Source organism: Mus pahari, chromosome 10 (genome assembly GCF_900095145.1).
Source record: "Mus pahari chromosome 10, PAHARI_EIJ_v1.1, whole genome shotgun sequence".
Taxonomy (NCBI): Eukaryota; Metazoa; Chordata; class Mammalia; order Rodentia; family Muridae; genus Mus; species Mus pahari.
This window is the reverse complement of record NC_034599.1, coordinates 58297403-58309514: the sequence shown is the minus strand read 5'-3', so window position 1 is coordinate 58309514 and position 12112 is coordinate 58297403. Positions and strand designations below refer to the sequence as shown.

Below are 12112 nucleotides of genomic sequence, written 5' to 3'. Positions count from 1 at the left end.
TCCTGGAACTCACTCTGTAGACCAGGCTGACCTTGAACTCAGAAATCCACCTGCCTCTGCCTCCCAAGTGCTGGGATTAAAGGCGTGTGCCACCACGCCTGGCATCTTAGTGTAACTCTTTATAGCAACAGTCCTAGCAACCAGCCAACTCCTTGGAGCCTTCAGAACATAGAGATCTAGATAGACACACAGCATTCCCTTCATAACATAGAGATCTAGATAAACATACAGCATTCCCTTCCTTTCCAAGCAACTTTTCTCATGAAGAGAACCTTGTATAAATCCCACAGAGATTGCCCTTGACAAGATGCCGTAAGGGTAAAGGATGGATCAGCAAAACAGTGTTTGCCACTGTTGAGAGTGGGAGAATTGATGAGCATTCATTTGGCTGGACAGGTACCTAAGTCCACTGTAGTGCTGAGCTTGGCTTAGAGGGCACTGAGCCACTTAGCAGAGATGGGTGTCGAGAAAGCCTGAGTCTGAATCTACTCTGGCTACCTATGATTATGTTCTAAGCTAAAATAAGAATTGGACAAAATCATTTCCATATACCTCCTTCCTTGAACCAAAAGTCATTAAGCCCCAAACTGGAAATTTTAAATGAATTCTTAAATATAAACATCTTAATCTCATATTTGTAAGTCTTCCATCTTTTACTAATATGTTGACATATACATGTAGCATGATTTCTTTCATTTTTCCTCTGGGAATTTAAGTGAATTAAAATCTACATCCTAATCTTGCTCTGTGTCACATTATTACAATACAGTGGTATTTGCTTATCTACCTACAGAGGATATGTCCCAAGATACCAGAAAATATCTGAAACCTCAGATATACTGAACCCTTTTTGTCTTGCCTTTTCCTATACATATGTTTTTATCAAAAATATTAATTTATAAATAAATTGGTAATTTATTAAATATAAATATAACAATTCTAATAATAGAGTTTAATAAGTTATGTAAATGTTATCTTGCTTTCTCTAAATAGCTTATACCACACTCTCTCTTCTTGTTGGTCGTGGACAACTAAGTTCAGGTAGTGGGGGACTACTTCACACGAGTAAATCAGGATCTCACTGTAAGGTTGTAAGAACGACATGAGAGCTGGAGGTAGTGATACACACCTATAGTTCTAGCTACATGAAAGGCTGAGGTGGCAGGGCTGCTTCAGTTCTGAAGTCTGAGGTTAGCCTGTGGAATACATTAAGACCTTGTCTCAAAGCACAAACAAAAAAAACAAACGTCAAAAAGACCCCAAACAACATGAAAATAAATAATCTGGATACACACACAAGATTAGGTTTAAAGAGATTTTTTTCTAATAATTTTTTCCCTGATAAACACTTAACAATAATGGTTGGGGATGTAGCTTAATAGTAGAACAGTTGCTTAGGATGCATGAAGTATGAAGATGGCCTGAACAACTAAAAACACCAATAACATATAAAAACATGGACATATAATTGATACGTGTAATTCACAGATCAACTATCACTAATATGTATAGTATGCTCTGAATATTCTAGTACATGTGTTTTAGAAAACATACATGAACAATTTATGTTAAATATTGTTACAGACTGTATGTGTTTCCCTCCTCATATACCCAAGCTCATATGTTGAAGACCCAATCCTAACATGACTACATTTGGACATAGGGTTTGAGAAGAGGTGCTATAGGTTAAAATAAAAATCACCAAAGTGGAGCTGAAATCTGACAGGAATTGTAAAAAGTAGGTCCATATGAGGATAACAGGATAAGGTCATCTGTAAGCCAGAAAGAAACCCCTCAGAGCCAAATTGGTCGATACCTTGTATGGTCCTTATTAGAAATCAATTTCTATTGTGTAAAAACAGCCACTGAATGACACTTTGTTATGGTAGTTCAGATAAAACAATATAAGTATAGACCTAGTAGTAGTACAAGATCTGTGTTATAAGGCATGTCATAAGGCATATATTCATCTATAATATATCTGTCAAAGCCATGTATGTGAGGCTGAGGAGAGAGCATAGCAAGTTCAAAGTCAGCCTGAGAAGTGTAATAAGACTGTCACACAAACACAGACACACACACACATACACACACGCACTCACATGCATGTACACACACAGGGCAGGGTGGAGAACAAACATTGCCAGAGTGATTGCCAGCAGTGTAATAAAAATTCCAATTAAGGGCTGGAGAGATGGCTCATGGTTAAAAACACTGGCTGTTCTTTCAGAGGATCAGAGTTCAGTTCCCAACACAGTGATTCCCAAAGAGCAGTAATTCCACTCTCATCTGATCTGATGGCTTCTACCAGCACAAGACATGTTCATGGCACATAGACATACAGGCGGTCAAAATGCACAAACATTGAAAATATCAAGAAATAAGTCTTAAAAATAAAGAATTCCAATTGTCCCACTTCAGAAAAACTTGCTCCATATCCTCATAAACCCTTAAAATTTTCTGTCTTTCCTAATGTGGCCATTTCCAAGGGTACTGTGACTTAATTTTCTACTTCTCAAATGATGGTTGAAACTATGCACCTTTTACGCATTTATTTTATACCAGGATGTTTTCACTTCTAATATGTCTGTCTCTTTCTCTTTCTATTGGATTGCCTTTTCCTTAATGATTTTTAGGAGAGTGTTCTAGCCATATATATATATGAGACAAACTATTGGCATGGCTACAAGGCTCCCAATTTGGGCATATTTGTGGATGAACACGATGTTTGTTGACATATTTCTTCTGGTCTGTTCTAAAAGGAAGAATGGCCCACCATCTATTTGTTTCCATTGGAAGAACTTCTTACATTAGGAAAGAGAGGAAGAGTTAAATGGCCTTGTGTGTGTTAGAGGAAATCATCACCTGTGATGAGGTCTACTCAACTCAGAAATGTCCCACATCAGTCTTTCTGTTCACCAGACCTTTTCAAAGCCTTCATGATGAGAAAAAATAGGGAACTTATAGAACATTTGGTTATGCGCATCAGCAGTTTTTTTTTTAACATCATATGCTATAGAACCAAGAGTTTCTCAGACACACTGTATCTCAGAGTCTCCGTACATGTTTAATTCAATTTCATTTTTAAATGAATTTTTATAGCATCAAAAAGTCTATAATGCTCACAGTTAACATAATACAAACTGACCACTTGTTAATTTGATGTTAGGTTAATTTAGTGTAGTTCTCATAATTAATCTTCTGCTGCCATTTAAAAATATATATAACAGAAGCATTGCTCACTTTTAAGGTAAACATTTTTAAAAATCTACTTTTATTTTTAAAAGTTAGTTTTTCTGGAAAGATCAGGATTTTTCTGAATACTATATAGCCCAAGCAGAAGATTCAGGAAAGAAAATGGCAGCTGTAACTGTCACTGTTTTGCAGTACAAAACAACAGCAACAAACCAGTGCTGAAAGTCCAGAGCTCCCCTCCCTACTCAAAAACAACCAAACCAAGACAACCAACTACTAGCTGTGATTCTGTGTGGTGATGCTTTACCTATGAAACTATTATTAAAAAGATTAGTTTATAAATGTTTAGAAATAAACACATGTTGATAATTTTCTTTATATGTTATAATTCTGTGACAGATTTTGTCTGAAAAAGGACTCCATTGCTTTTAAAACTTTACTTTGAAGATGACAATTCTGCCACAGCTCCCTACCTCCCTTCAATAGCCCTCCTAGCTACTCTGCATATCAAATGTATCATGACTCCACCTAATCTTTCTTTAAAAATCATTATCTAATAGGGAATCTTATAAAGTTCAAACTATTTGCATGACTGTTAAACCCCCTACATATTTAACATATTTGTGGAATGAACTCAGTGTTGACTAACTCAAAAATATAAAACTATAAAAACAAAAATGTTGCTGGAGAGATGGCTCAGTGGTTAAGGGCATTGGCTGCCCTTCCAGAGGTCCTGCGTTCAATTCCCAGCACCTACATGGTGACTCAGCCATGAGTAATGGGATCTGATTTCCTCTTCTGGTGTGCATGAAAATGGAGTATACATAAAATAAATAAATCTTCTTTAAACATCACACTATTCTATATCCTTCTTGAATTTTCAACAAATAATAGTTAAATAGTTCCAACACACAGAATTACTTCATTTGCATCCGGCACTTTCCAGAAACCTCATCCTATTTAATCATTCTCTCCACAAAAATTGAGGACATATAAGAGTAATGATACTTTGAGGTTGCATGCTAGCAGGAAGCTTGAGAAATGCTTTCCTTACAGTAATGAAAGTGGGTTACTGAAGAATGTTAAAGGTTGGTGCCTGCCATATCCAGTCCTAGTATTTACTCTGTTCTCAGGAGGGAAGTTTTTCTGAGCTTTAGGGCACTAAATGAGAAAACATAGGGCTCCTTTTCTTTTCAGGTTTTTTTTTGGGGGGGTGCATGGACAGGGAGGAGGATGAGACAGGTGCTCTTCTATGTAGCCCAGGCTGGCCTCCACCTCCCCAACCTCACATCTCAGCCTTTTCAGGGCTGTGATTCCAGGCAAGCGCCACATCTGGCTTGGGACCCTTTTTATCTTGCACTAGCTAGGATTCAGTCTGGGCAGTGAACAAGATTGTGAGGACATCAGCACACACGTGCAGTCCGAGGTTACCAGGTGTCCAGCCCGGGCAAAGGCCAGGCCTTGGTGTCACCTCGCTTCCCTGAGCACACCTTAAGCTCCACAGCATCCCTGAGGATTTCCCTGGAGCCCAGCGCCCGACCGGATTTGTCGCTGTGGAGGATGGTTTTAACCTTCTCTCCCTGCTCCGAGGTTACCTGAGGCCAGAGGTGACAATTTTCCTGACCTGCGCAGTCGCTCCGCCCTCCCGTCCCCTCCTGTGCGCACGCGCCGCACCTCAAGGCGCTCTCACCCGCGCGCCGCCCGCTGGGTGTCCCCCACCCTGGCCTAGGGTGGTGAGGAGAGCGCGCATGCGCACACTCGCCTGACCCCGCCCCGAGAGGCCGGGCCCCAGGGGCCCGGGGCCGGCTCCCCGGCGTACCCCGGCCATGGAGGCCCTGCGGAGGGCCCACGAGGCTACGCTACGGCTGCTGCTGTGCCGGCCCTGGGCCTCGGGCGCCGCTTCTCGCCCGAAGCCCCGCGCCTCGGAGGTGCTGACGCGGCACCTGCTGCAGCGGCGCCTGCCGCACTGGACTTCCTTCTGCGTGCCCTACAGTGCGGTCCACAACGACCAGTTCGGCCTGTCGCACTTCAATTGGCCGGTGCCGGGCGCCAACTACCACGTCCTACGCACCGGCTGCTTCCCCTTCATCAAGTACCACTGCTCCAAGGCGCCCTGGCAGGACCTGGCCCCGCAGGACCGCTTCTTCACCGCGCTCAAGGTCATCAACCTGGGTGAGTGGCGGCGCCCTCGCCTGACCCGGGCACTCCTCCGTCCCAGGGCGGCCGCTGGCCCACAAGCACGCCGCTCGCTCTCCAGGGCCGGCCCTTCGCGTCCCCGGCGGGCTGCTTGCAGCACCCGTGAGGTCGTGCCCAGCCACTGTCCACCCGGGAGAACCCTGCCCAGGGCAGCGAGGAGCGAGGCCCGACAGTGGCTCCGAAGTTGCTTAGCAAGAGTCATTCCCGTGCTCATCACCAGGAGCCTTTGGAGGACAAAAACTGGACGGACTTTTAAAGTTTCTTTGTCTTTCTGTAAATCTCAGCAGTTGTGTTTTGCTAAAAGCAGTAGGTTCTCTCCAGACATCATATTTTCTCAGGTGCTAGACTTAAAAGATGCTGTCTTTTAAGATCCTTTAGTATCTATATTCCTGAAGATAATCTAATTTTGACGGTCCTCTTGCTAGATGATTGTGTTCTGTTGGTTTAATGGCAGAAGAGTCAATACCATGGATTGTAGATGTGACAGCATTTTATAGATTAGGGAAAAATTCAAGTCCTCAAGATGTTTCGGACCTATTAATAGCTGCTAAAAAATATTAACTTAGATGTCAGTCACTCAAACTCTACACAAGGAAGCAGAACCAGTATAATCCAAATAGGTTTTTTTAAAAAATATTTTCTTTATTTACATTTCAAATGTTATCCCTTCCCAGTTTCCCCTCCGAAAATCCCCTATCCCCTTCACCCTCCCCCTCCAAATATTTTTTTCAATGCAAAATTAACACTAAACTCTGCAGCCATACTAGTATTACATATAGTCCAGTAGTTCATTAAACTTAATAAAACATGGACATTTCTGCTTATAGTAACTCAAATAGCACTTACGGGATTTTTGAGCCATTGTCCCACTGGAAAATTCAGGAAAGAGATTATACACCAATGTGTCTCATAACTTGTTTGATCGACTCTATACAGAGTATGTCAACTAATCCTGAGGTTGGTATAAAACTATGGGAAGAGCCAAAATGCTAACAAATTAGGCTTGTAAAAATGAGTTTATTTTATTATTTTTAGAATTGGCAGGAGTCATTCTTTTCCAAATACTGAGAGGTTAGGAAAACTAGTAGGCCAGGAGGAGAAATGGGATGAGGAACTGTGGGAGAGGGACCAGGAGGAGGGCAACAGCTAGACTGTAAAAAATAAAATTAATAATAATAATAAAAAAAACCTAGTAGGTCAAGGCATAGGTAAACTATATAGGCTGAATCCCTTATATAAAATGTCACAGTTTAAAATGAACATTTCCTTAAAGATAGCTGTCATGATTAAGGGCTTATCTTTTAGCTGTAGGTCATTAAGACATCAGAAAAAAAAAAAAAAACACTTCCCACACAGAAAAGTAAAGCATTTTCAGAAATACAACAGACGTAGGGTTTTTTGTTGTTGGTTCTTTCTTTGTTTTTTTTTTTTGTTTTTTGTTTTTTTTTAAACATAAAATAGTGATTTAATAGTGGGCTTTTAGAAATTCTGTAAGTGCAGCAAAGAAAGTGTTCCTGTATGCTGTAATACAACTTGACTTACTCTGAAACCCTTTTCTGGACTTTACTAAAAACCAATTTAGTAATTTTGGTTTTTATTTTTTGTCTGAACTAAGGGAAATTTGAATTAAGTAACAGGATCCTAGTTGGCGATGGTACAGTTTGCCCATCTGGATCAAGTCCCTAGCTGGGAATAAGAATACAAAGGATTTTATTCCTTGTCTTCCCTTGTAAATGAGTAGTAATCAGAATAATTAATTTTCCATTTTGTGAATACTAAGGATTTCTGTTGACTCATTTGTTCCCTTTCTCCTCCACCTTCCCTTCAGTGGAGCTGACATTTTCCTGATGGTTTATCAGCCTGAGTATCCTGCTGGGAAATAGATTACGATTTAAGGAAAGCAACTTACCACTGGAATGGATGGGTTATCGGAGCCTTACTATAAAGTTCCAATTGTTTTAAGGACTTAATTCAACAGTAGTTTACCTACTGTTCAGTTAACTTAAAATGAATGATTATGCAAAGAACTGTTTCTCAAGTTTGTTTTGATCGTCAGTAATCTGAATTTTATTATTTCATGGAATCTTAAAGATTTTGATTTCAAAACATAGTGACAAAAATTTTTTAATCTGGAAAACACAGAGGCACCAAATCTTCCTCATTCGTGCACTATTCTCTTCATTCTAGGGTGAAAAGCCCTAAAAACCTCATTAATTCCAGGAGAGAAACTACAGAATTCTGATTCCCTTATCAACTCTGACCACTATCATCAATAAGTAAGACTGATAATGGCTCCTGCACGCCATTGTTACTAAACCAATAATCATTAACCAGTTTTTAAATTTTATCTGGGAGAATTTATTTGTATGATTTGTTTTTAAAAGTATATATTTTAAAAGAGCATTTAACTGAAAGCCATGATAAATACCATAGAATATAATTCTCAGCATCACTACCATTCCTTCAGTTCAATCTTTAGTGTTGGTTTAAAAGGCATATTATGTTTATCTTACTCTCAGTATGAATAGAAAACTAATAACTGCTTTGAGGGCCTTTTTAAATTCCTCATCCCCAGCGATTTTCAGATTTTGGAGTGGTAGTTTCATATTGCAATTCATTTCTTATTTGAACTTGTACCCCACACTCCTCTCTTACTTATGCCTACCTTGTCCTGGTCTTCTCTTGACTCTCTGCCTTCTGACCACATACCACTTGGTTTTTTTTCTTTTTGGGTGAGTGATTTGCAAATAGTTATATTATTATACTTTTTGAGGATTTATTTTTATGACAGTCCCTTGAGACATTTGAGATTCTTTGGGGGCATAACAAGGGCACAGATCGCAGTATACTGTAGAAAATTCCATAGGAGTTCTAGGGGATTCTGTGGTAATAACTACCAAACTGAACCTTGGTATGTTCCTAAAGGTAGAAAAATGCCTGAACAGGAGGCATCAGGCTCCCACAGTCCCACAGCCTCACCCACAGTCTCACTGCCAGCTGGCGATAGCTCTCCTGCTAACTCTGGCATCCCAGAGTGTTCCAACATACTCAAAGGGAGCCTAACATAGTGAAGATATTCCTGCAGCAAAAGAAGAAAATATTAGCACTTTGATCAGTGTTGGTTTCTCTGTTAACTAGAAAGAGATTTTCCAAATGAGCAGTTATCTTTTTGAATTGTCTTTCTGCCCAGTTCCCACATGGAAGCAATAAAATTAATTCTTGTGTAGGGCATACAATATTTGTTTTTGATCTGTATGCCTGTGGCTTTATATACACACAGACATATATGTGTATTTTTAATATGTTAATAGGCATTGATTTTAAACAAGTGCCTTATAAGAATTATGGAAGTCTGTTTTGCATCCAACATGCTGTCATATACATATGAATCCATATTTATGGATAGTATGTGTTTAGTTTGATATATAACAACAGCTGTTAAATCTAAAATAAAATGGAAACCTTATTAGTAGCAATGTTCAGAAAAGGAGAGAAACAGATCTGTGAGTCCAGGCAGATAAGATAAAATGAGGTTGTCTTCAAATCTATTATAAAATCGCTAGTGAGAGTGTTCTTTGTCATGCTGATAACTCTAAAATCTTTTTAAAAGTTGGGTTGTGCCTTAGGTTTTTTGAAGACAGTTGTTTGACCCAGTTTCTAAGTCATACAAATATTTCTTTAACCATCAGTGTTCCTATATAACTTAAAGAATAACCTAGTAATTACTTGTGGACCTAGTAATTTTAGCTTAAGGCCAATAATCAGGGACATTTACAACCAAATTAATGGATATTCTTCTCTATTTGCTTATTTGTGAGAAGAATATAAAATTACTTTATAATTAATTGAAGATAATAAATTAAGCAAATGCTTTACATTAAAATTTCTATCAGACTTATCTAATGGTTTTAAAAATCTAGGCTCATGTAATTGCCACTACGTTTCATAAAGAGATAAAGTCCAGCTCTTTAGTAATCCTAGTGAGTGTCAGGTCATTTCTGTTTCTAGAGCTTTATGTCAACATTGCTGAAGACTGTTAAAAGGTCAGTAACATGACATATGTTAGTACATGATTATAAGTACTGATCTTCTTGAGTAACATGTTCATTTGTTTTCTAGGTATTCCAACTTTATTATATGGACTTGGCTCCTGGTTATTTGCCAGAGTCACAGAGACTGTTCATACCAGTTACGGACCAATAACAATCTATTTTCTAAATAAAGAAGATGAAGGTGCCATGTATTGAAAATGCATTGGAAAACACAAATGTCAGTGAATTTGTTTCCCTGTGTGTGTATATGCAGTATTTATTTTTGATCCTTTAAAATAAAATGCTGACAAAACCTTTGTGTTTCTAGGGTGTGTGGTTTTTTTAAGATGAATCACTACCTCCCAGAACCCAGAACGAATATATATCAATGCCACATATATAATAACATTATATATATATATGTATATATACATACATATTTAGCTAATAGGAATTCCAAACATGTGACTTCATTCCTGATTTCCTAGAACTAGGTTAAATTACAGTTAAAAAATGAGTAGATAAACACAGATTCTATGGCTGGATATTAACAATATAAATTAACTCTGAAAAAAGCATAAGTATCTCCACAAAAGGAGAAATCATGGTAGAAAGGGGGGGGGGAATATAATGAAGGAAAAGGGAAATGATATTAAATACTTAGGGGAGATGATACTATATCATTGACAAATTCAAAATATATGAGAATCTGATGGCAACTAAAAACTTAAGCATTCAGCCTTTAAGATTTTCCTGGAAGTGGTTTGGGCTTTGGTTGGTTGGTTTTGGTGGGTTTGTTGTTGTTTGTTTGGGGGTTTTGTTTTTTGCTTTTTTGTTTTTTATTTTGTTTGTTTTATTTTTGGCTAAACTCTTGTACTATTTATCTGCACACCTATAATCCCAGCACTTGGGAGGTAGAGGCAGGAGGATGGAGAATTCAAATTCACTCATAGCTGCAGGGAGTCTCCAACATCACCCTAGGCATGAGACCATAACAACAAAAAGAACTCAGTGCCATAGTACTTTTAAATGTAGCTATAGCTCTTGTCAATGCAGATGCAACAAGGTGAGTGAAATTAATACTCATTATTAATAAGTTAAAACAATAACATCACAAAACTATAAGAAAATTAAGGTCTAGAAAGACCCAGAAAGAATGAGTTTGACAACTGTTTATAAAAGCAGTGAACTGAAATGGCACATCCCCACAGATTTACTGACCATGGAAAGTGAGCTGAAATTTCAAAAACCTGATACCACTTTTACATTAGAACTTTATTAAGCTAATTGCATTTTTGAAAGCAAAGTCATTAAAAAAATTTATCCTTGGAGATAGTCACAAAATACCCAGATGAATGGTAAATTTCTGAAATTTGGAGTAATTTAGGGAGAACTAAGTAGGACTATTTAATTTCTAAACCAATGGGTGTTTAAGATTTATGATCACTCTCATAATTACAAGCATACATTATATAGCATTTTATGTTAATGTGTTGCTGGTACTGCAGTGTTTATACATTTTTGTAGGAAAACACTTTACACAGTTTCATCTAACCAACATTTGGATGTTATTTCTGGCAAGTTAATAGAGAAAGTGAACTTCCAGAAATGACTGAGTGAAACCATCATAATAATGGAGTCACACAAACAGGCCCCTCAAATGTATTTATTTTAAATGTGCTACAGATAGGGAATTGTACTAATGTATGTATTGTTCACATGCCTAAACACAATTCTAAGTAACACTTTAATCAAAGAAGTACTTATGCCAATATATTTAGTCCAAAAAAATATGCTTGACACTAGTTAAATGAATGGCTTGCCCAAAGAAGATGGTGTTACATTAAGCTTCATTAATAATAAACTGACTATTAGCATTTTGCAAGGAAGGCTAGAACTGATTTTCTCTGTTAAGGACAAAGTTAAATAACTATAGCTCATAAGTTTTAAGTCAGATACTGCTCATTCGCTGCTGCTGATCATGTCAATACATGCTGTAAAGGTTTGGTCTCAACACAAGGCTTATAAAATGGTTTTTAATTACCAGACCATAAATACAGCTTTTCAGTCCAGTTGTGCCACTTTTGACGTCGGCCTGTTTGATTTCTGATAATGTGTACTGCTGACTCTGCTCACCCGCTTTTCGATAACTATAGTCAGTGTGACTTCTTGTCTGTGTGCTGATAGGTAAGTCTCCTAGGAGAACATCTTTGACAAACTACCCTATTGATCTCTGTAATTCTCTGCTGCTGCTGCAGCATTAAATAGAGCCTTGATTTCTTGTCTGGTGTGTTTGCTGTGTAACAATTAAGCAAATGTAATATTTTCTTGTATTACATGAAAATCAATAGACCTCTTGCTCCCATGGAGTTGATCACAGTGAAGGATAAACCAGTGATAGCTAAGGGAAGAGCTCAAAACTTAAAATATGATTCATTGAATGTATTAACCCTTGTAATGAAGCTTTTGTTATCAAAGTTGCTTCCCAAAAAACAGCAAATATTTTAAGTTTCCAGAAAAAAACTGTAGCCAGAAGGGACAGAGTGCTAAGAAGCCAGGAGATTGAGTCTGTTTCTGGCTTCAGGGTTGTCTTTTTGCCTTAAGGCTACTATCTGCCTCTGTCTCTCTCTCTCTCTCTCTCTCTCTCTCTCTCTCTCTCTCTCTCTCTCATAAAATAAAAAACAAAGTTT

At 38.3% G+C, this 12112-nt stretch overlaps 1 protein-coding gene and 1 long non-coding RNA gene across 2 annotated transcripts in view; one reads left to right on the top strand and one right to left on the bottom strand.

The window, feature by feature from the left end:
- The window catches only part of LOC110328109, a 78064-nt gene extending 73198 nt beyond the window's left edge, over nucleotides 1-4866 (bottom strand). The window contains exon 1 of the long non-coding RNA XR_002380857.1: nucleotides 4791-4866. This is a non-coding gene — a long non-coding RNA (uncharacterized LOC110328109). The remainder of the gene's footprint in view (nucleotides 1-4790) is intronic.
- Nucleotides 4867-4968: 102 nt separating this feature from the next.
- C10H15orf61 (chromosome 10 C15orf61 homolog) lies at nucleotides 4969-9737 on the top strand. Its single transcript, XM_021207441.2, has 2 exons — nucleotides 4969-5367; nucleotides 9511-9737. The coding sequence occupies exons 1-2, from the start codon at nucleotides 5022-5024 to the stop codon at nucleotides 9636-9638; spliced, it is 474 nt and encodes a 157-aa protein (XP_021063100.1). The 5' UTR covers nucleotides 4969-5021; the 3' UTR covers nucleotides 9639-9737.
- The last annotated feature ends 2375 nt before the right edge of the window (nucleotides 9738-12112 follow it).

Excerpts from the sequence above, each read along its gene's own strand:
- C10H15orf61 (XM_021207441.2), top strand. The coding sequence starts at position 5,022 with ATGGAGGCCCTGCGGAGGGCCCACGAGGCTACGCTACGGCTGCTGCTG. Across the intron at positions 5,368-9,510 it reads GCTCAAGGTCATCAACCTGG|GTATTCCAACTTTATTATAT; the intron begins GTGAGTGGCGGC and ends TTTGTTTTCTAG.